The following is a 24,152-nucleotide window of genomic DNA, read 5'->3' as shown; positions in this document are numbered from 1 at the left end:
CACGCAGACACGGGGAGAACATTCAGACTCCGCACAGACGGGAATCGAACCCGGGTCCCTGGCGCTGTGAAGCGACAGTGCTAACCACTGTGCTACCATGCCACCCTTGAGGACAGATGTTGCAAACAGTTTCCTTCAGGTCAGGGCTGAGGTGGGGAGATTGCTGCAGCTTTGCTCAGCGTCTGAACCACGTGACAATAGGGCCGAAGGTTTCCGGTCCTTCCCGTGGCAGGGTGGCCAGGGACCGGATGATTTACCCCAGAGAGTTATATCAATATGTATACGATATAAATGTGCAGTGTCTCAGTAATACAGGGTGGGTGGGATTTTCCGATCTGTGGTGGCGGAGACCACCCAGCATCGGCTGGGGACAGGATCCTCCAGTCCAGCTGCTCTTTCCTGTTCTTCGCACCCCCTGCTTCTGGGAAACCCGCTGCAGGGGGTCTCCGTCAGTGGGACTGGAAGATCCCGCTGGTGGGAACATTCAGAAAATCCCACCCGGTATCCCGAGTTGGAATCCATGACTATATTTCCATATAATAACTAAATTAGGCATGTAGAAGAGGGGAGGCACAATGCTGGTGAATAAAGATTGTGAAGATATAGGGTGGGATTCACCGGCCGGGATTCTCCAATTCCGCGGCCAAGTTCTGAAAAGTTGTGAAAAGTGCCGCAAACCACTCCGGCGCCAACGGTCCACGATCACGCGGTATGCTCCCCTTCCTCTGGGGCTAGGTTGGCGCCGGAGTGGACCCCGCAGCTCCAGCCGGCGCGGAATGTACGGCGCGGGTTCGCGCATGCGCGCTACAGCCGGCCTGATTCCGCAATGTGCGTGGGTTCCCGTCTCCGGGCCTGTCCCCGGGCAATATGGCGGAGTCCTACAGGGGCCCGGCGCAAAGGAACATTGGCCCCCATGGAACCAGCCCGCCCACCAATCGGTAGGCCCCGATTGTGGGCCAGGCCACCGTGGAAGCCCCCCCACACCTCCCCCCCCCCCCTGGGGTCGGATACCCCGCCACCCCCTCCAGGACGGCCCCCGCAGACACACCTTCCAGGTCCCGCCGTCTGGGACCTGAGTAATGCCAGAGAATTGCCGGGGAGGCCACTGTCAATGGCCCCCGACTGGCGCTGCGGCGATCCCGCGGGCACCCAAAAATCAGCGCCAGAGAATCGGCGAGCCGCCGTCGGGGCGGAGCGGCGCGATTCTCGTGCCGGCCCGGAGAATCCCAGCCATCGATCCTGAGACTAGGGACTGGATTCTCCGATTTTGAGGCTCCGATGTCCGGAGCATGCGTATGGTCTTACAACTGTTGCCCTTTTTAACAATGAGGCTCTATTTATGATATGATGTTATGTCCCAACAGTGTCGCCAATACTGTGGGTATTTCTATTCATCTCGGTGAACCACAAGTCTTTCCCTTATATCGGTTCGAGGAAGTGGCTCTGTCTCTGCTGGGCTCAACCGTGAGGTAGCGATCGTTGGTCTTGAACTTGGCAGGCTGGTCGTTATGCTGCGATTGATGTGCGCACAGGCTGGTCCCAAAAGAGGCAGAACACATGGCTGTGTCCATGACTGCGCATGCGCACGGTGGCGACCTGTAGCGCTTGTTCCGTACAACATGGCGCTGGCTGCACAGGGACCTGGCCTGCCAGATAGTGCCCCAATGTAACCCCCCTCGCCACCCCGGACCACCCCCACCAGTCTCCCCAGCCCCCGCTGAAGTCCCCCCCCCGGCCAGCGGAATGGCTCCCACCCCCCCTGACTGTGACGGCGCTGGACACAGTCCGCAGTCACCACGCGAGGTTGACGAAACCTCAGACCACAAGTGGTCCACGCCGTCGGGAAGTGCCGCACCTGGACCGATTCTGCTGCTGTTGAGGGGCTAGCACGGCGCCACGTGGAACACAATCGATTCTAATGAAAATCAGCACCGGAGTTGCCGACTTCACGATTGTCACTCAGGAGGCTGACAAGCTGCAGCCACATATACACACTGCACCCCCCACACACACCATCCCAGCCAACAAGATGGCAGCGAGGAGAGCGGCCCCAAGATTCACCGACACCGAGCTGGAGACCCTCCTGGACGCCGTGGAGGAGAGGCTGGTCACCGTGTACCCGGCCCGGGAGGGAGGCTGCCTGGGCACAGGTGGCAGAGGCAGTCAACGCTGTCGGCAACGTCGCCCGGACCAGCCAACAGTGCTGCAAAAACCCACATGATCTCCTCAGTACTGTGCCCCTGGCACTAACCCCCGTCACACACACCCGTAACCCAACACTCACCCCCCCCCCCCCAGAAGGCGGGCGAACCCTCACCCTGGACCACATGCCTGCACCCATACAGCTGCTATGGCCGAGTGCCCTGGTCACTGAGGCTACCCACCCGCAGGGCTGCATGTGTCAGACTGTCGAACAGTGTTGTTTCCTTTCCACACATCGCCACCACTCCTCCCCATCCTCACCCCGGCCAAAAGAAGGCCTCGCACAACCGCCGGGAGCGGGAGACGACAGGAGCTCGAGTCGGAGAATGACACTGACTTTCCGTCACCGTTGTCTCCAACACCCTACACCATTCCAGAGACACTCACCTCGGTTGGGCACTTTAGTGGGAGTCTGCTGGGACACTATCTGCTGTGCACCACACATCTGGTTCAGCAGGTGGAGGTAGGAACTCCTGAGGGGGCGGATAGTCAGGGGGCAGACCGACCCCAGGGACTAGCCACAGTCCAGATGGGTGCCAGGCGCCTGGAACGGTCGGTCCCATTGATTGTGGACATGCAGTCACAGAGCCGGGGACTACATGAGGGGCTGTCGACGAGCAGCCAGCACCTACAGGTGCAGTTGGAGGAGTCTAACCGCTTGCAGGAGTAGGAGGTGGTGCCGACAATGCGTAACACCCAGGCCAACACCGCACAGGTGGCATTCATGGTGGAGGCATTGTGGGCGACGGCTATGGCGACGGATCAGCATGTCCAAGGCCAGGGCCATTCTGTGCAGTTACTGGCCGAGGCCCAGGGCAGGGCTGCCGTCTCACAGACAACCATGTGCCAGAGCCACCGGACATCCCAGCAGCGCTCCTGAACATGATCCAGTCACAGCGGTCATGGCTGTCAACGTCGGCGGTATTGCCCAGGCGCTGACCGAAATAGTCCCAGAGGGAGGTGGCCCAGACCCAGAGGGAGGTGGCCCAGACCCAGAGGGAGGTGGCCCAGACCCAGAGGGAGGTGGCCCAGACCCAGAGGGAGGTGGCCCAGACCCAGAGGGAGGTGGCCCAGACCCAGAGGGAGGTGGCCCAAACCCAGAGGGAGGTGGCCCAGACCCAGAGAGAGGTGGCCCAGACCCAGAGGGAGGTGGCCCAGACCCAGAGGGAGGTGGCCCAGACCCAGAGGGAGGTGGCCCAGACCCAGAGGGAGGTGGCCCAGACCCAGAGAGAGGTGGCCCAGACCCAGAGGGAGGTGGCCCAGACCCAGAGGGAGGTGGCCCAGACCCAGAGGGAGGTGGCCCAGACCCAGAGAGAGGTGGCCCAAACCCAGAGGGAGGTGGCCCAGACCCAGAGGGAGGTGGCCCAGACCCAGAGGGAGGTGGCCCAGACCCAGAGAGAGGTGGCCCAGACCCAGAGGGAGGTGGCCCAGACCCAGAGGGAGGTGGCCCAGACCCAGAGAGAGGTGGCCCAGACTCAGAGGGAGGTGACCAGTCCCAGAGAGAGGTGGCCCAGACCCAGAGGGAGGTGGCCCAGACCCAGAGGGAGGTGGCCCAGACCCAGAGAGAGGTGGCCCAGACTCAGAGGGAGGTGACCAGTCCCAGAGAGAGGTAGCCAGTCCCAGAGGGAGATGGCGCAGTCCCAGACGGAGGTGGCCGGTCCCAGAGGGAGGTGGCCCAGACCCAGAGGGAGATGGCTCAGTCCCAGAGGGAGGTGGCCAGTCCCAGAGGGAGGTGGCCCAGACCCAGAGGGAGGTGGCCCAGACCCAGAGGGAGATGGCTCAGTCCCAGAGGGAGGTGGCCCAGACCCAGAGGGAGGTGGCCCAGACCCAGAGGGAGATGGCTCTGCCCCAGAGAGCGATGGCCCAGACCCAGAGGGAGGTGGCCCAGACCCAGAGGGAGGTGGCCCAGACCCAGAGGGAGGTGGCCCAGACCCAGAGGGAGATGGCTCAGTCCCAGAGAGAGATGCCGCAGTCCCAGAGGGACATGGCACAGTCCCAGAGGGAGGTGGCCCAGACCCAGAGGGAGATGGCCCAGACCCAGAGGGAGATGGTGCAGTCCCAGAGGGAGATGGCTCAGTCCCAGAGGGAGGTGGCCCAGACCCAGAGGGAGAGATGGCACAGTCCCAGAAGGAGGTGGCCCAGAACAGGGAGAGAGATGGCCCAGACCCAGAGGGAGATGGCCCAGACCCAGAGGGAGATGGCGCAGTCCCAGAGGGAGATGGCGCAGACCCAGAGGGAGATGGCCCAGACCCAGAGGGAGATGGCGCAGACCCAGAGGGAGATGGCCCAGACCCAGAGGGAGATGGCGCAGTCCCAGAGGGAGATGGCACAGTCCCAGAGGGAGATGGCCCAGACCCAGAGGGAGATGGCACAGTCCCAGAGGGAGGTGGTGCAGTCCCAGAGGGAGATGGCCCAGACCCAGAGGGAGATGGCGCAGACCCAGAGGGAGATGGCCCAGACCCAGAGGGAGATGGCGCAGTCCCAGAGGGAGATGGCACAGTCCCAGAGGGAGATGGCCCAGACCCAGAGGGAGATGGCACAGTCCCAGAGGGAGGTGGTGCAGTCCCAGAGGGAGATGGCGCAGACCCAGAGGGAGATGGCCCAGACCCAGAGGGAGAGATGGCTCAGTCCCAGAGGGAGATGGCGCAGTCCCAGAGGGAGATGGCACAGTCCCAGAGGGAGATGGCTCAGTCCCAGAGGGAGATGGCGCAGTCCCAGAGGGAGATGGCCCAGACCCAGAGGGAGATGGCGCAGTCCCAGAGGGAGATGGCACAGTCACAGAGGGAGATGGCGCAGTCCCAGAGGGAGATGGCCCAGACCCAGAGGGAGATGGCCCAGACCCAGAGGGAGATGGCGCAGTCCCAGAGGGAGATGGCGCAGTCCCAGAGGGAGATGGCGCAGACCCAGAGGGAGATGGCTCAGTCACAGAGGGAGATGGCCCAGACCCAGAGGGAGATGGCTCAGTCCCAGAGGGAGATGGCTCAGACCCAGAGGGAGATGGCTCAGTCCCAGAGGGAGATGGCTCAGTCCCAGAGAAAGATGGCCCAGACCCAGTGGGAGATGGCCCCGACCCAGAGGGAGATGGCTCAGTCCCAGAGGGAGATGGCTCAGACCCAGAGGGAGATGGCCCAGACCCAGAGGGAGATGGCCCAGACCCAGAGGGAGATGACGCAGTCCCAGAGGGAGATGGCGCAGTCCCAGAGGGAGATGGCGCAGACCCAGAGGGAGATGGCTCAGTCACAGAGGGAGATGGCGCAGACCCAGAGGGAGATGGCTCAGTCACAGAGGGAGATGGCCCAGACCCAGAGGGAGATGGCTCAGTCCCAGAGGGAGATGGCTCAGACCCAGAGGGAGATGGCTCAGTCCCAGAGGGAGATGGCTCAGTCCCAGAGAAAGATGGCTCAGACCCAGAGGGAGATGGCTCAGTCCCAGAGGGAGATGGCACAGTCCCAGAGGGAGATGGCGCAGTCCCAGAGGGAGATGGCTCAGTCCCAGAGAAAGATGGCCCAGACCCAGTGGGAGATGGCCCCGACCCAGAGGGAGATGGCCCAGACCCAGAGGGAGATGGCTCAGTCCCAGAGGGAGATGGCGCAGACCCAGAGGGAGATGGCGCAGACCCAGAGGGAGATGGCGCAGTCCCAGAGGGAGATGGCCCAGACCCAGAGGGAGATGGCCCAGACCCAGAGGGAGATGGCTCAGTCCCAGTGGGAGGAGGCTCAGTCCCAGAGGGAGATGGCCCAGACCCAGAGGGAGATGGCGCAGACCCAGAGGGAGATGGCGCAGTCCCAGAGGGAGATGGCTCAGTCCCAGAGGGAGATGGCCCAGACCCAGAGGGAGATGGCGCAGACCCAGAGGGAGATGGCGCAGTCCCAGAGGGAGATGGCTCAGTCCCAGAGGGAGATGGCCCAGACCCAGAGGGAGATGGCTCAGTCCCAGAGGGAGATGGCCCAGACCCAGAGGGAGATGGCGCAGACCCAGAGGGAGATGGCCCAGACCCAGAGGGAGATGGCTCAGTCCCAGTGGGAGGAGGCTCAGTCCCAGAGGGAGATGGCCCAGACCCAGAGGGAGATGGCCCAGACCCAGAGGGAGATGGCGCAGACCCAGGGGGAGATGGCGCAGTCCCAGAGGGAGATGGCTCAGTCCCAGAGGGAGATGGCCCAGACCCAGAGGGAGATGGCGCAGACCCAGAGGGAGATGGCGCAGTCCCAGAGGGAGATGGCTCAGTCCCAGAGGGAGATGGCCCAGACCCAGAGGGAGATGGCTCAGTCCCAGAGGGAGATGGCCCAGACCCAGAGGGAGATGGCGCAGACCCAGAGGGAGATGGCGCAGTCCCAGAGGGAGATGGCGCAGTCCCAGAGGGAGATGGCGCAGTCCCAGAGGGAGATGGCGCAGACCCAGAGGGAGATGGCGCAGTCCCAGAGGGAGATGGCGCAGACCCAGAGGGAGATGGCTCAGTCCCAGAGGGAGATGGCTCAGTCCCAGAGAAAGATGGCCCAGACCCAGAGGGAGATGGCGCAGTCCCAGAGTGAGATGGCGCAGACCCAGAGGGAGATGGCCCAGACCCAGAGGGAGATGGCTCAGTCACAGAGGGAGATGGCGCAGACCCAGAGGGAGATGGCTCAGTCCCAGAGGGAGATGGCTCAGTCCCAGAGGGAGATGGCTCAGTCCCAGAGGGAGATGGCTCAGTCCCAGAGGGAGATGGCACAGTCCCAGAGGGAGATGGCCCAGACCCAGAGGGAGATGGCTCAGTCACAGAGGGAGATGGCTCAGTCCCAGAGGGAGATGGCTCAGTCCCAGAGGGAGATGGCTCAGTCCCAGAGGGAGATGGCTCAGTCCCAGAGGGAGATGGCTCAGTCACAGAGGGAGGTGGCACAGTCCCAGAGGGAGATGGCGCAGACCCAGAGGGAGATGGCACAGACCCAGAGGGAGATGGCGCAGTCCCAGAGGGAGATGGCGCAGACCCAGAGGGAGATGGCGCAGTCCCAGAGGGAGATGGCCCAGACCCAGAGGGAGATGGCTCAGTCCCAGAGGGAGATGGCGCAGTCCCAGAGGGAGATGGCGCAGACCCAGAGGGAGATGGCGCAGTCCCAGAGGGAGATGGCGCAGACCCAGAGGGAGATGGCGCAGTCCCAGAGGGAGATGGCCCAGACCCAGAGGGAGATGGCTCAGTCCCAGAGGGAGATGGCGCAGTCCCAGAGGGAGATGGCGCAGTCCCAGAGGGAGATGGCGCAGTCCCAGAGGGAGATGGCGCAGACCCAGAGGGAGATGGCGCAGTTCCAGAGGGAGATGGCTCAGTCCCAGAGGGAGATGGCTCAGTCCCAGAGGGAGATGGCCCAGACCCAGAGGGAGATGGCGCAGTCCCAGAGGGAGATGGCTCAGTCCCAGAGGGAGATGGCCCAGACCCAGAGGGAGATGGCCCAGACCCAGAGGGAGATGGCCCAGACCCAGAGGGAGATGGCCCAGACCCAGAGGGAGATGGCGCAGTCCCAGAGGGAGATGGCCCAGACCCAGAGGGAGATGGCGCAGTCCCAGAGGGACATGGCACAGTCCCAGAGGGAGATGGCGCAGTCCCAGAGGGAGATGGCTCAGTCCCAGAGGGAGATGGCTCAGTCCCAGAGAAAGATGGCCCAGATCCAGAGGGAGATGGCCCAGACCCAGAGGGAGATGGCCCAGTCCCAGAGGGAGATGGCGCAGTCCCAGAGGGAGATGGCTCAGTCCCAGAGGGAGATGGCCCAGTCCCAGAGGGAGATGGCTCAGTCCCAGAGAAAGATGGCCCAGATCCAGAGGGAGATGGCGCAGTCCCAGAGGGAGATGGCGCAGTCCCAGAGGGAGATGGCTCAGTCCCAGAGGGAGATGGCTCAGTCCCAGAGGGAGATGGCTCAGTCCCAGAGGGAGATGGCCCAGACCCAGAGGGCGATGGCCCAGACCCAGAGGGAGATGGCGCAGTCCCAGAGGGAGATGGCCCAGACCCAGAGGGAGATGGCGCAGTCCCAGAGGGACATGGCACAGTCCCAGAGGGAGATGGCGCAGTCCCAGAGGGAGATGGCTCAGTCCCAGAGGGAGATGGCTCAGTCCCAGAGAAAGATGGCCCAGATCCAGAGGGAGATGGCCCAGACCCAGAGGGAGATGGCCCAGTCCCAGAGGGAGATGGCGCAGTCCCAGAGGGAGATGGCTCAGTCCCAGAGGGAGATGGCCCAGTCCCAGAGGGAGATGGCTCAGTCCCAGAGAAAGATGGCCCAGATCCAGAGGGAGATGGCGCAGTCCCAGAGGGAGATGGCTCAGTCCCAGAGGGAGATGGCCCAGACCCAGAGGGAGATGGCTCAGTCCCAGAGAAAGATGGCCCAGATCCAGAGGGAGATGGCCCAGACCCAGAGGGAGATGGCGCAGTCCCAGAGGGAGATGGCGCAGTCCCAGAGGGAGATGGTGCAGTCCCAGAGGGAGATGGCGCAGTCCCAGAGGGAGATGGCGCAGTCCCAGAGGGAGATGGCTCAGTCCCAGAGAAAGATGGCCCAGACCCAGAGGGAGATGGCGCAGTCCCAGAGGGAGGTGGCTCAGTCCCAGAGGGAGATGGCCCAGTCCCAAAGGGAGATGGCGCAGTCCCAGAGGGAGATGGCTCAGTCCCAGAGGGAGATGGCCCAGACCCAGAGGGAGGTGGCCCAGACCCAGAGGGAGATGGCGCAGTCCCAGAGGGAGATGGCCCAGACCCAGAGGGAGATGGCGCAGTCCCAGAGGGAGATGGCCCAGACCCAGAGGGAGATGGCGCAGTCCCAGAGGGAGATGGCCCAGATCCAGAGGGAGATGGCCCAGTCCCAGAGGGAGGTGGCTCAGTCCCAGAGAAAGATGGCCCAGACCCAGAGGGAGATGGCGCAGTCCCAGAGGGAGATGGCTCAGTCCCAGAGGGAGATGGCCCAGACCCAGAGGGAGATGGCCCAGACCCAGAGGGAGATGGCGCAGTCCCAGAGGGAGATGGCGCAGACCCAGAGGGAGATGGCCCAGTCCCAGAGGGAGATGGCCCAGACCCAGAGGGAGATGGTGCAGTCCCAGAGGGAGATGGCCCAGACCCAGAGGGAGATGGCTCAGTCCCAGAGGGAGATGGCTCAGTCCCAGAGGGAGATGGCTCAGTCCCAGAGGGAGATGGCGCAGTCCCAGAGGGAGATGGCGCAGTCCCAGAGAAAGATTGCCCAGACCCAGAGGGAGATGGCCCAGTCCCAGAGAAAGATGGCCCAGTCCCAGAGAAAGATGGCCCAGACCCAGAGGGAGATGGCCCAGTCCCAGAGGGAGATGGCCCAGACCCAGAGGGAGATGGCCCAGAAGGTGGTGGCCCACTCCCTGTGCTCCATGGCCGCGAGCATGCGGACCCTGCTCGAGATCCGACTGGTCCTCCAGGACTGGCAGCGCCAGGTGACGGGGGAGCCTCAGGGGAGAGGCCCGTTCGCACCCCCGTGCCACGGAGTAGCCCGGGGACCATCGGACACCCCGATGGAGGAGGAGGCAGTGGGGCCCCTGCCGTTGCCTCCCGCAAGAGAGATGCCGGAACACTACAGCACCTCGGACTCCCCCCCCCCCCCCCCCCACCGCTGCCCCTGGTGCATCTGGCGGGCAGCGGGCAGAACAGGGCAGCACCACAGCACCCGGGACACCTGAACAGCAGCCGGGCTCATCCAGGCCAGGTCGCCCCAGGAGACAGTCGCTAACGGGGACCCTTGTCGCAGGACAAGAGTCACAGCTACTGCCTCCAGTCCTGCTGTATCATCTGGGGAAACACCTAGGCGCAGTGTCAGGGCCTGTAAGGCGAGAAAACTAGACACCAGTTAAGTTGGCATGGGTGCAGGGCACAGTTTAGTTACAGAAGCTAGGGCACAAATATGTAAATACTTATTCACATTAAACAGCTTTTACCACTGTTGCAACCTGCCTCGGTGCTCTGTGTGAGGGGTGGGCTGGGCTGGCCAGAGAGGTGGTGAGGAGGAATGGACGGACGTTGAAGGCGACCCAGCACCCCCACCCCCCCACCCTGACTATCCCCACCACAATCACCCCAGGGAATCGATGGGACCGTGTGATGGAATGGCCAGCTCGCACGCCGGGATCACCCAGGTGGACTGTGGAAAGTGTTACCATGGGTAGGAGTCAGACATTGACAGAGTAGAGCGGGTTGTCATCATCCTCCATCCCGTGGCCCAGAACCTGGAGGTGATCAGAGCTTCCTGTGCACGTTGGCCAAGGCACACATGTCTTGCGGCTTCCTGTGCCTTCCTGGGACCCGTGTCCCGCCCATTCCCGCCCTCCCCGCATCCTCCTCGTCGGCCGAGGCCTGGCGTTCCGCCTCCAACACAGAGCACAGTGGTTAGCACTGTTGCTTCACAGCGCCAGGGCCCCAGGTTCGATTCCCGGCTTGGGTCGCTGTCTGTGCGGAGTCTGCACGTTCTCCGCGTGCCTGCGTGGGTTTCCTCCGGGTGCTCCGGTTTCCTCCCACAAGTCCCGAAAGACGTGCTGTTAGGATGAATTGGACATTCTGAATTCTCCCTCTGTGACCCGAACAGGTGCCGGAATGTGGCAACTCGGGGCTTTTCACAGTAACTTCATTGCAGTGTTAACGTAAGCCTATTTGTGACAATAAAGATTGTTTATTGCAATGTTGTGAAGGGCCCAGCAGGCCACCACGATGCGGGCGACCCTTTCAGCATCGTACTGAAGGGTCCCTCCAGAGCAGTCCAGGCACGCGACCTGCTTCTTCAGGAGGCCAGAGCACTGCTCGATCACGCTCCTGTCGCTGTATGGGCATCGTTATAGTGGGTTTCCGTGTCGTCTGCGGCCTCCGGATAGGTGTCATCAGCCATGACCACAGTGGATAACCCCTGTCGCCCAGGAGCCAACTCTCCCAGCCAGGGGTGGAGGTCTCGAACATGTCAGGAATCGCTGAGTGTGCCAGGATGAAGGAATCGCGCACACTGCCCGGGTACCGGGCGCAGGCGCATGATGCACAGCTGATGGTCACATATCAGTTGCACTTTCATCGAGTAGAACTCCTTTCGGTTTGTGTAGAGCAGTTTGTCATTTGCAGGTGCTCGTAGGGGGACCTGCATCCCATCGACCACCCCTGGACCCGGGGCATCGCGTTGATGGCAGCGAACACTGCTGCTTGGGCATCCTGGTGGGCTCGGTCCACATTGAAATGGATGTATTGTGCCGCCTGGGCATATCGGGCCTCCGAGACAGCACGGGCGCACCTGTGCACCGAGGTCTGTGAGATCCAGGGCAAGTCGTCACTCGGCGCCTCGAAAGACCTCGTGGCATAGAATTTCAGGGCGACCATCACCTTGATGGCTACCGGGAGCGGATGTCCTTCCCCATCCCCCCACAGTACCAGGTGTGCCCTCATCTGGCAGATGTGTCACATTGTCTCTCTGCTCAAGGAGTCTTCGACAGCATGCCCGGTCCGGCAGGTCCTTGAATGACAGGCGCTGCCGGTACACACGAGGCCTCATGCGGCACCTCCTTGGCAGCTCCTCCTCCGCGACCTGTTGGGCAGTCAGCACTCCATCCTGGGCAGGCTCTGCTGCTGCACACTCTGCTGCTCCATGCTCTGCTGCTGCATACTCTGCTGCTGCATGCTCCGCCGCTGCACACTCCGTTGTGGTGCGCTCCACTGCTGCATGCTCTGACGCTGCATACTCCGCTGCTGCACGCTCCGCTGCTGCACGCTCCGCTGCTGCATGCTCCGCTGCTGCATGCTCTGCTGCTGCACGCTCTGCTGCTGCATGCTCAGCTGCTGCACGTTCCGCTGCTGCACACTCCGCTGCTGCATGCTCCGCTGCTGCACACTCTGCTGCTGCATGTTCCACTGCTGCACGTTCCGCTGCTGCACACTCCGCTGCTGCATGCTCCGCTGATGCACGCTCCGCTACTGCATGCTCTGCTGCACACTCCGCTGCTGCATGCTCTGCTGCTGCATGTTCCACTGCTGCACGTTCCGCTGCTGCACACTCCGCTGCTGCATGCTCCGCTGATGCATGCTCTGCTGCTGCATGCTCCGCTGCTGCACGCTCTGCTGCTGCATGTTCCACTGCTGCACGTTCCGCTGCTGCACACTCCGCTGCTGCATGCTCCGCTGATGCATGCTCTGCTGCTGCATGCTCCGCTGCTGCATGCTCTGCTGCTGCACGCTCGGCTGCTGCATGCTCCGCTGCTGCACGCTCCGCTGCTGCATGCTCTGCTGCTGCACACTCCGCTGCTGCACGCTCTGCTGCTGCATGTTCCACTGCTGCACGTTCCGCTGCTGCACACTCCGCTGCTGCATGCTCCGCTGATGCATGCTCTGCTGCTGCATGCTCCGCTGCTGCATGCTCTGCTGCTGCACGCTCAGCTGCTGCATGCTCCGCTGCTGCACGCTCCGCTGCTGCATGCTCTGCTGCACACTCCGCTGCTGCATGCTCCGCTGCTGCATGCTCCACTGCTGCATGCTCTGCGGCTGCATGTTCCACTGCTGCGCGCTCTGCTGCTGCGCGCTCTGCTGCTGCATGTTCCATTGCTGCGTGCTCTGCTGCTGCATGCCCCGCTGCTGCATGCTCCACTGCTGCATGCTCTGCGGCTGCATGTTCCACTGCTGCGCGCTCTGCTGCTGCGCGCTCTGCTGCTGCATGTTCCATTGCTGCGTGCTCTGCTGCTGCACGCCCCGCTGCTGCACGCTCCGCTGCTGCACGCCCCGCTGCTGCACGCCCCGCTGCTGCACGCTCCGCTGCTGCACGCCCCGCTGCTGCACGCCCCGCTGCTGCACGCTACGCTGCTGCACGCTACGCTGCTGCACGCTCTGCTGTGGCATGCCCCGTTGCTGCACGCTACGCTGTGGCACGCCCCACTGCTGCACGCCCCGCTGCTGCACGCTACACTGCTGCACGCTACACTGCTGCACGCTACGCTGTGGCACGCCCCGCTGCTGCACGCCCGCTGCTGCACGCCCCGCTGCTGCACGCTACACTGCTGCACGCTACACTGCTGCACGCTACACTGCTGCACACTACACTACTGCACGCTATGCTGTGGCACGACCCGTTGCTGCACCTTCAGCTGCTGCAGCTTCCTCCTCCTCCTCGAGGAGCTCCCGCTTATACAGCTCCGGCTGCCAATATGGGGCCGTGCACGTCCGGTCGGGGGTCTGCGCATGCGCACAGCGGCGGCCCGCGTCGGCCACCCCGTGCGACATGGCCGACCCACACCGCAGACCGGCACCAAAAATATAGGCCCCCCCCAGATCACGCACACCTGCGGATCGGTGACCCCCGATCGGTAGCCTGGTCATCCTGGAGGCACCCCTCCCCCCTCCCCGGCCAGTGAAGGATCCCCCTGCCCCAACCCTCCCAGGGCAGCCGCGGACCGAGTCCGCAGCCGCCACACCGAGTTCCCAACTGGTGGAACCATGAGAGAACCACGCCGCCGGGAACTCGGCCAGCGGCACTCAGTGAATCGCCGCAGGGACCTCTTTCAATGGCACCGGCGCCGCGTCGACCACATGCGTGCGATTGGCGTCGATTCTCCGGGGACTGGAGAATCGCAGGAGTGGCGTCGGACCCGATCTTCGGTTTGACGCCCATCCTCTGCCCACGCGCTGATCGCGATTTCCGGGCGGAGGCTCGGAGAATGCCGCCCCGGGAGACACTCAGATAGCCGCAGTGGAACGGAGAATGCGATTGGGAGTGAATTTCTAACCTGTGTGATTAATGTTTCGACAGAGAATCAATTTTCAAGAAGATTGGAAGATTATCACCTTGTTGATCGGAGGGAATGATCTCTGCGAATTCTGCACAAATCCTGTAGGTGATATTGATACAAACTTACGCTCAACCTTCCCTAGAGTGTATATCTCTACACCAAACAAACTTCCTCTCTAATTTTTCTCTCCTCTGTATTCCTATGGAACATCATGCAGCTCCATGGGATCTATTCAGAGATTTCCAGATAGCTGGGTTATGACAAATAGATTCTAATGCTCACAAATCATGGTAACACAAATCGAGGGGCAGCACGGTAGCACAGTGGTTAGCACAATTGCTTCACAGCTCCAGGGTCCCAGGTTCGATTCCCGTCTTGGGTCACTGTCTGTGTGGAGTCTGCACGTCCTCCCCGTGTGTGCGTGGGTTTCCTCCGGGTGCTCTGGTTTTCTCCCACAGTCCAAAGATGTGCGGGTTAGGTGGATTGGCCATGCTAAATTGACCTTAGTGTCCAAAAAGGTTAAGTGGGGATACTGGGTTACAGGGATAGGGAGGAGGTGTGGGCCTAAGTCGGGTGGTCTTTCCAAGGGCTGGTGCAGACTTGATGGGCCGAATGACCTCCTTCTGCACTGTAAATTCTATTCTATATATGTAGGAAAGCAAGATTTGCATTTATATTCACAGGTCACATCTTCGGGATGCTCTATATCGCTGCACAGGGCAATCACTGCAGTTGTAAGTAAATGCAGTTGCCAATTCAGGAACATAGGAGCAGGAGTACGCCCTTCAGCCCGACCATTCAATACGATCATGGCAGATCAGACACTTCAATGCCTTTTACCCACACTATCCCAATAAACACCTTCCATTATTGTTAATCAGAAATCTATCACCCTCAACCTTAAACATAATCAATGACTGAGCTCCCATGGTCCCCTGGGATAGGCAATTCCAAAGGTTCACAACCCTCTGTGTAAAGACATTTCTCCTCATCTTGGTCCCAAGAGGCTTTCCGCACAATGTTAACAACAAGCTCCCACAAACAGCAATGGGACGAATGACCAGTTAACCTCTTCTTGGTCAGATAGGTTGATGGATGAATGTTGGCTGAGACACCAGGAGAACACTCCAATCTTCTACAAAGGGATATAGGCAGTTAGGGCCCTGGTTAACCCTCTCACCGTGGCGATATGGGATAGTGCATTTGGAATGGTAAACATGTGTTATATGAAAGCGTCTGCTCTAGATACCCTGGTGGAACATCTTCATGGGATGTTGGTTGAGGCGTGTGATTTGCTGGGATAATTCATACGTTGGTCACTGAAAACAGACCTTCTCATTCACAAGATAAACCATTCTCAGTCGCCCTGGATTCAGAACATCATAAGGGTCACTGGGGCCCAGTGATCCAGAAAGAAGCATTCGTTTTGCTCCATCACAGCATTTATTGTCCATTCCTAGTTGACCTTGAGAAGGTGGTAGTGAGGCACTTTCTTGAATCACTGGAGGGTATGGGGGATTGGAACACCCACAGTGCTGTTAGGGAGGGAACTTAAGGAAATATTTAATAATACTCAGCAAAGATAGGTTCCAGAGAGAAAGAAACATAGAAACAGAGTAACTAGAAGGATGTTGGCCATTCAGCCCTTCGAGCCTGCTCCGCCATTCATTATGATCATGGCTGATCTTCCCACTCAACTGCCTGATCCTGCCTTCCCCCCATATCCTTTGATCCCTTTCACCTCCCCAAGTACTATATCTAACCGCTTCTTGGAACAATGCAATGTTTTGGCCTCGACTGCTTTCTGCGTTCCACAGGCCATAGCGAATTCCAAGGAAGACGCTCGGAGAAGATTACATCACTTGTGGCTAACTAAGGACGTTAAAGATAGCATCAGATTGAAAGAAAAAAGCATACAATTCCGCTTAAAAATTAGTGGCAGGTCAGGAGATTGGACAGAATGTAAACAGCGCAAAGTGACTAAAGATAATGAAGGAGAAGTCAAGAGTGTGAGTGGAAGCTACTAGAAATATAAAAACAGATAGCAAGAGTTTCTCCAGGTCAGTAAAGCAAGTGTGGGTCCTCTGGAGAGTAAGTCTGGGGAATTAATAATGGGGAAAAAAAGGAAATGGCAGAAATGTTGATATTTTGTGTCACAGAACATTCCAGAAATAATTGTAAATCAAGAGGGGAAAGGGAGGTAAATGACACTGAAAAAATTATTAGAACTCAAGGCTGACTCGTCCCCAAGTCCTGAGGACTTAAAGGAATTGGCTGCTGAGGTAGTTTTTTAAAAGTATTTTTATTCAAATGTTTAGCATTTTAACATTTTACAAAACAAAACAAAAACATTACACCCCCAAATGCAATAAACCCTGCACCACCCGCACCCCACCCTCCCAACTCCTCTCTCAACAGTTAACAGCTCTCCGAAATGCAAAATAAACAAACCCCATCTCTTGTGGAACCCCTCATTTGTCCCCTCTTAGGGCACATTTTACCTTCTCAAGATGTAAGAGCTCCATTAGATCCCCCGGCCACACCGAGGCACAGGGGGGGAGAAGCTGACCTCTACCCCATTGCCTGCTGAGATAATTGATGCATTAATTTTCCAATATTCTCCAGCTTCTGGAAATGTCCTTTTAGATTCAAAAATAGGGAATGCACCTCCTCTATCCAAAAAACGGGGGAGACAGAAAGTCGGAAACTACAGGCCAATTCGCCTAGCATAGGACAGAACCTTACCAGAATTTGACAGTGTCGGGCTCAGAATGAAAACTGGCACTGCACCAACCAGTTTTCTCTCCAGGTCTTGTGCCTCTTTAAAGAAGAAAAATGAGCGGGCGGGGTTTGCGCCGTCACTCTGGCGGGGAAGAGCCTGATAGAACTGGCACCCGGCTCCACAGACATCGGGGGGCCACCTTTAAAGGGTGACCTGATCAGAACTGAAGTTGGTTCGCGATACAGACACGGGGGCAGGAGGGGAGAATGAGGGAGTTGTCGTTTAAAGTGGTGGGGAAGAGTTTTAGGTACCTGGGGATTCAGGTGGCTAGGGACTGTGGTCATCTCCAGAAGTTAAATCTTCGCAGGGTGGTCGAGCAAATGAAAGGAGACTTCCGTAGGTGGGACATGCTCCCTCTGTCACTGGCGGGGAGGTTACAGACTGAAGAAGACAGTCCTCCCGAGGTTGCTGTTTGTTTCTCAATGTCTTCCAACTTTTAGCCCAAAGCTTTTTCAGGAAGATGAACGCGGCGATCTCGGGTTTTGTAGGGCTGGTAAGACCCCTAGGGTGGAGAAGGTACTTTTGGAATGAGGGCGTGGGGATAGGGGGCTTGGCCCTTCTGAATTTTATTAACTATTACTGGGCCGCCAACATATCGCTAGTTAGGAAGTGGGTAGTGGGGGGAGGGGTCAGTGTGGGAGCAAGTGGAGGCGGCATCTTGCAAGGGTACGAGTCGGGAGGCTTTACTAACGGTGCACCTGCCGTTATCGGTACTCCACAAGCCCGGTGGTGGTGGCAACCCTGAGGGTGTGGGGACAATGGAGACAGCACATTAGATTGGAGGGGGCATCAATGTGGTCACCGAACTATGATAATCACTGGTTTGTTCTGGAGGGACTGGAAGGGGGCTTTAGGAGGTGGCAGCGGGCAGGGATTGAGAGATTTGGGGATCTCTTCATTGAGGAGGGCTTCCCGAGCCTGGAGGCATTAGAGGAGGAGTTTGAGTTGCTGGGTGGGAACCGGTTTCAGTACCTGCAGGTGAGGAACTTTGTCCAGAGGCAGGTTCCAAGCTTTCCTCGCCTCCCCTAAGGGGACTGCAGGATAAGGTGATGTCAGAAATGAGGGTTGGGGAGGGGAGGGTTTCGGCGATATACAAGGAGTTGATGGGGTGGGAAGGGTTCCCTATCGGGGAGGGAAGTGGGAAGGGGAGGTGAAAGTCAGATTATGGGAAAAGGCCTTGAAGAGAGTCAATTCATCCTTGTCGTGTGCCAGGCTTAGCCTGATCCAGATCAAGTTGGTTCATAGGGCTCATATCACTGTGGTCCGGATGAGTAGGTTTTTTGAGGAAGTGGAGGATAGGTGCGGGCGGTGTGGGGTATCCCGGTGAACCACGTACACATGTTCTGGGCATGTCCGAACTGGAGGGGATTCTGGCAGGGATTTGCGGACGTCATGTCAGAGGTCCTGGAAGGGAGGCTGAATCAGAGTCCAGAAATGGCAATATTTGGGGTATCGGAGGATCTGGGAGCCCGGGGGTGGGGGGGGGGAGAGAAATGAGAGGCATGGCAGTGTAAAGTAATAGACCGGGAATCTAATATACGGGTAGTTAGGAGCTAGGGCGGGGTGGGTAGTTGGTTATGTTATTGTAATATTGTTGCGTGTGTTGGGCCGATAGGTTGTTTAGAATGTTAATTTGTTGAACTGTGAAAATTACAAATGCTTCAATAAAATGTTTTCTAAAATAAAAAGAACTGAAGTTGAACAGCCCTCAGCACCCGCTAATCACGGAGATATTGGAGGCTCCCCCACCCACACAACTCAGACAATCATCGCGGTTGGAGTGCCTGGCCAACCGGGGCAATGCCAGGGCATTGCCTGGGCATGTCCCTCCCCCCACTGGGGCCTATACTTGGTGCCCCCGCTACTGTTTCTCATTTTTAAAAAGCTTTTGTAAATCATATTTCTTGGCGAGGTATGGATATTTAATGAGGATGGAATCATGTGGCGGGGTACGAGGGGGCGTATGTTAATAATATTCAAATTTATTCAAATCCATTTAAATGAGGTGCCGGCTCTTTGTGGGCAAGAGCCTCGTGATCTCGCGAGTGGGTGGGAAAAATCGGGAATGGTGATTCTGGACTTTCCGCCTGTGTCGCTGTTCTCTCGGAGGGCAATCACAGGTTGAAAATCTCCCCCTAGCTTTAAAGCTTGCAATACTACTACTGAACACGACAGTGAGGGATTGCACAACTCTGAGCTACAGAAGGATCTGGGAGTCCTGGTACATGATTCATGAAAGGTTGTAGGCAGGTACAGCACGCGATTAGGAAGGCAAATGGTTGTTGTTTATTGCACGGGAAATGGAATGTAAAAGTCGGGATGTTTTACTACAGTTGTACAGGGCGGTAGTGAGACCCCATCTCAATTACCGTGCACTGCTTTGGTCTCCTTGGGTGGGAATCTCCCCTACCCGACGGGGTGGGAGGTCCCGGCGCCAAGGAGTGGCGTGAACCACTCCGGCGTCAGGCCAACCGGCACGGAAGGGGCTTGGCGCCGCACCAACCGGCGGCGAAGGGCCTCCGCCGGCCGGCGGAAGTTTACGCATGCGCGGGAGCGCCAGCGTGTGCTGGCGCCATCCCACCGCATGCGCAGGGGGGGTTCATCTCCGCACCGGCCATGGCGGAGGTCCACAGCAGTCGGTGCGGAGGGAACGTGTGCCCCCCACGGCACAGACCCGCCCGCGGATTGGTGGGCCCCGATTGCGGGTCAGGCAACCGTGGGGGCACTCCCCAGGGCCAGGTCCCCCCCGCACTTGCCCGAGGACCCCGGAGGCCATCCGTAGAGCCAGGTCCTGCCTGTAAATACCAGGTCTAATTTACGCCGGCGGGATCTGCCTAAAACGGGCGGCCGCTCGGCCCATCGCGGGCCGGAGAATCGCCAGGGGGGGGGGGCGCTGCCAGCGGCCGCTGACCGGCGCGGCGCGATTCCCGCCACCACCAAAACCCCCGCACCGCAGAATTCGGCAGCCGGTGGGGGCGGGATTCACGCCGTCCCCGGCGATTCTCCGGCCCGGCGGGGATCGGAGAACCCCTCCCCTTACTTATGAAAGGCTATACTTGCATTAAAAGCAGACTGTGTTCCTGTGGCTGATTCCTGGGATAGAAGGATTGTCTAATGCGGAAAGCAGAGACAGGCTGGGCCTGTTTAGATTTGAGCTTGGAAGAATGAGAGGTAATCTTATTGAAACATAATAATAATCTTTATTATGACATACTGCGGGGACATGACAGGGTGAATACTGAAAGGATGTTTCACAAACATACGAATATTTGATGGAAAATCCTAACAGGGCTAGACAGACTGGATGCAGGGAGGATGTTATTCCGGGTTGGGGAGTATAGAAGCAGGGGACACAGTCTCAGGATTCGGGGTAGACCATTTAGGACTGAGATGAGGAAAGATTTCTTCACTCAAAGAGTAGTGCACCTGTGGAATTCCCTACCACAGAAGATTGTGGAGGCCAAGTCACTGGATGTATTCAAGAAAGAGATACATAGTGGGCGCGATTCTCCGAAATGGGGACAAAGACCCGACGCCGGAGTGAAAACCGGAGTGTTTCACTCCGGCGTCGGAGACCGCTCCCAGCCCCCTATTCTCCCGCCACTGGAGAGCTAGGAGCGCGTCGCGTATTTTACGCGCGCTGGGCCTTGGCACCGCGTCAATGACGCGGCCGGCGTCGCGTAAATGACATCACCCGCGTATGCGCGGTTGCCGTCCTCCCCCGAGGCCGCCCCGCAAGAAGATGGCGGATGGATCTTGCTGGGCGGTGGAGGAAAGGAGGTCCTCCTTTAGAGAGACCTGCCCGCTGATCGGTGGGCACCGATCGAGGGCCAGACCCCATCGGAGGCCCCCCCGGTGCAGGAACCCCCCCCCCCACCACAGGCCACCCCCCCAGCGTTCCCGTGCAGTTCCTGCCGGTAGCGACCAGGTGTGGATGGCGCCGGTGGGAACCTGTCGTGTTGGGGCGGCCACTCGGCCCATCCGGGCCGGAGAATCGCCGCTCGCCTTTTGCAAACGGCTAGCGGCGATTCTCCGAGCGGCCAGGCGTGATTCTCGCGCCGCTGCTTTGGGGGGGGGGGTGGGAGAATCGTGTGTTCGTGTCGGAGCGGCGTGGCAGGACTCGCGCGGCGCCCCGGCAATTCTCCCACCTGGAGTGGGGGGGGGGGGGGAGAATTCCGCCCAAAGTTTTAGGTTTTAATGGCATCAAGGGGTGTGGGGAGAAAGCAGGAATATGGCGTTGGAGACAGAGCACCAACCTGACCTACATAACAAATCCAGGGACGACGTACGGAAAGCCATCAGGGATGCAAAAAGACAATACCGCATCAAACTAGAGTCCCAGGCCAATGACACTAACCCACGACGACTATGGCAGGGCCTACACAAGATTACAGGCTATAAAGCAAGGCCAGCCGGAATATCCGGGGCTGGAGCATCCCTACCCGATGATCTGAACAAGTTCTATGCCCGCTTTGAGCAGTCAGCCACCCCAACAGCTCTGGACACACCCATACCCACTATTACAGACTCAGAGGTAAGAGCTGCCTTCTTGAAAGTGAATCCGTGGAAAGCGACGGGCCCCGCCGGAGTCCCTGGGCGAGCACTCAGAGTCTGCACAGACCAGCTGGCGAGTGTATTCACAGATATCTTCACCACCTCACTCCCCCGCTCTGAGGTCCCCATCTCCTTCAAGAAGACCACCATAATACCAGTACCAAAGAAGAATAAGGTGGCCTGTCTTAACGACTACCGACCGGTGGCCCTGACGTCTGTTATCATGAAATGCTTTGAGCGGCTAGTCATGAGACGGACCAACGCCAACCTCCCAGACGGTCTCGATCCATTGCAGTTTGCCTATCACCGCAATCGGTTCACAGCAGACGCTATCTCACTGGCTCTGCAATCAACACTCGAACACCTTGACAACAAGGACACCCACGTGAGACTGCTGTTCATAGACTACAGCTCCGCCTTCAACACCATTATCCCAACAAAGACTAATAACCAAACTCAGCAATCTTGGACTTGACCCCTCCCTGTGCAGCTGGATCCTCGACTTCCTCACCAACAGACCGCAATCTGTCAGGATAAGCAACAGCACCTCCTCCACAATAGTTCTCAAACCAGAGCCCCGCAAGGATGTGTGCTCAGTCCTCTATAGTACTCCCTATAGACCCATGACATTTAACTCCAACTCAATCTATAAGTTTGCGGATGATACGATGTGGTGGGCCGCATCTCAAACAAGGACGAATCAGACTACAGGAGAGAGATAAATCACTTGGTTCCATGGTGTACCGAAAACAACCTCTCTCTCAATGTTGGAAAGACCAAGGAACTGATCATCGACTTCAGGAAGTGCAGCAGGACACTCACTCCCATCTGCATCAATGGCTCTGAAGTGGAGATGGTCGATAGCTTTAAGTTCCTGGGGGTCACCATCACCAACAGTCTGTCCTGGTCCACCCACGTTGATACAACAGTCAAGAAAGCCCAACAACGTCTCTACTTCCTGCGGAAGCTAAAGAAATTCAGCATGTCTGCATCGACTCTCATAAACTTCTACAGATGTGTGATAGAGGGCATCCTATCCGGCTGTATCACAGCTTGGTATGGCAACTGCTTGGCCCAAGGTCGTAAGAAACTGCAGAGTGTGGTGAACTTAGCCCAACGCATCACACAAGCTTGCCACCCGCACATTGATTCTGTCTACACCTCCCGCTGCCTCAGGAAGGCCCCTCCCACCCAGGCATTGCCTTCTTCCAGACCCTTCCATCAGGCAGAAGATACAGAAGTCTGAAGACTCACATATCCAGACATAGGAACATCTTCTTCCCCACATCTACTAGACTCCTCAACGACTCCCCCTCGGAGTGATCTGTTCCCTGTAAGAACACTATTCACGATGCCCTATGCTGCTCTTGCCCCTGTATTTGCTTTGTTTGGCCCCTTGCTCCTAGTTTCTATGTTTTTGTATGCAATAGGAGCAGGAGTAGGCCATTGGCCCCTCGAGCCTGCTCCACCAGTCAGTAAGATCATGGTTGACTTGTTTGTGTTGAGTTCCACATTTCCCATCCACGCCTGATAGCTTTGATTCCCTTGCCTAACAAGAATCTGTCGATCTCCGCCTTACAAATAAGTGATCCTGTTTCCATGGCTTTCTGAGGCAGAGTTCCCAAGTCGCACAATTCTCCATGAGGAAACCTTTATCCTCCCTTCTGTCCTATAAAGGCTACCCCTAATTTTAAAACAGTGCACCCTCATTCTGGACTCACCCACAAGAGGAAACATCCTTTCCACGTCCACCTTATCGAGGCTGTTCAGGATCTGTGTACTTCAATCAGGTTTTCCCTTATGGGAGAGACTAGAGAAGGGATCACAGTTTAAAAATAAGCTGTCATCCATTTAAGATAGAGAAGGGAGAATTTATTTCTCTTAGAGGGTTGTTAGTCTGTAAAACTCTCTATCCCAAACACCAGTGGCGGGAGAATCATGGAATATTTTTAAAGCAGAGTTCGGTAGATTACTGCCAGCCATGGGAGACAAATGAATTAGGGGAAAGTGGAGGCCACAAGCCATGATTTTACCAAATGACAGAGCAGACTCGAGGTGCTAAAAGGTCTATTCCTGCTCCAGATTCATACATTGGTATGTTTGATCAAGATTGCAGTTTGACAAACACTTTAACTTCCTGAACATGAAAACCATGTGATCTGTGGGTGGTAAACGGGCATCGGGACACAACCTGCTGATCGCTGCCTGCCAGACTCCAGCCGATTCGAGCCCCGAGTCAGACTGAGCCGGTTTGGGGTGGGGGGGGGTTGGAATGGTTGGAAGGTGGGTGGAAGGTGCAGTGAAATGCCAGAGCACAAGCTCGACCAACCAGAGTCTCACAGCTACTTCCTGGACCAATGTGAACAGTCTCCAGTGGCCCCCGTGACCAACAACAGCCACTTCGGTCCCTCAGGATCAAGCACGGCGCTGGCCTGGGAGAAACTGCCCATTTCCAGCTGCGTCTTCCATCAGTGACTACCAGCACCATGAGACCGCGGTTTGCTTAGTAAAGCTGCCTTTATCAAGCAGGCAAGCTGAACACACATTGACAGGTCCACATGAGTATAGGGCAGGATTCCCCGACCCCCCGCCGGGTCGGAGAATCCCCAGGGGGCGGCGTGAATCCCGCTCCGAGGCCGGCTGCCGAATTCTCCGGCGGCAGTTTTCATGCGGAGGCGGGGATCACGCCGCGCCGGTCGGGGGCCGTTGGCAGCGGCCCCCACCCAGCAATTCTCCGGGCCCTGATGGGCCGAGCGGCCGGCGCGGAGAAGAAACCCCCTGCACATGTGCAAGAACATGCCGGCGGTTCAAGCATGCGCGGGACCACGGCGGCCCTTCGGCGCCGGTTGGCACAGTGCCAACCCCTCTGCGGCCGGCCTAGCCCCCCGGAAGAACAGAGGATTCC

The 24,152-nt window shown here is 58.4% G+C and overlaps 1 protein-coding gene across 1 annotated transcript in view; it reads left to right on the top strand.

The window, feature by feature from the left end:
* The window catches only part of plb1 (phospholipase B1), a 288,667-nt gene that overhangs the window by 87,598 nt on the left and 176,917 nt on the right, over positions 1-24,152 (top strand). Inside the window, exon 23 of the mRNA XM_072500134.1 lies at positions 13,932-14,012. Within this exon, the coding sequence (XP_072356235.1) occupies positions 13,932-14,012 (81 nt within the window). The remainder of the gene's footprint in view (positions 1-13,931; positions 14,013-24,152) is intronic.

Source organism: Scyliorhinus torazame, chromosome 4, assembly GCF_047496885.1.
Source record: "Scyliorhinus torazame isolate Kashiwa2021f chromosome 4, sScyTor2.1, whole genome shotgun sequence".
Taxonomy (NCBI): Eukaryota; Metazoa; Chordata; class Chondrichthyes; order Carcharhiniformes; family Scyliorhinidae; genus Scyliorhinus; species Scyliorhinus torazame.
Note: the sequence above shows the minus strand (reverse complement) of the source record. Positions and strands in the feature narration are given on the sequence as shown.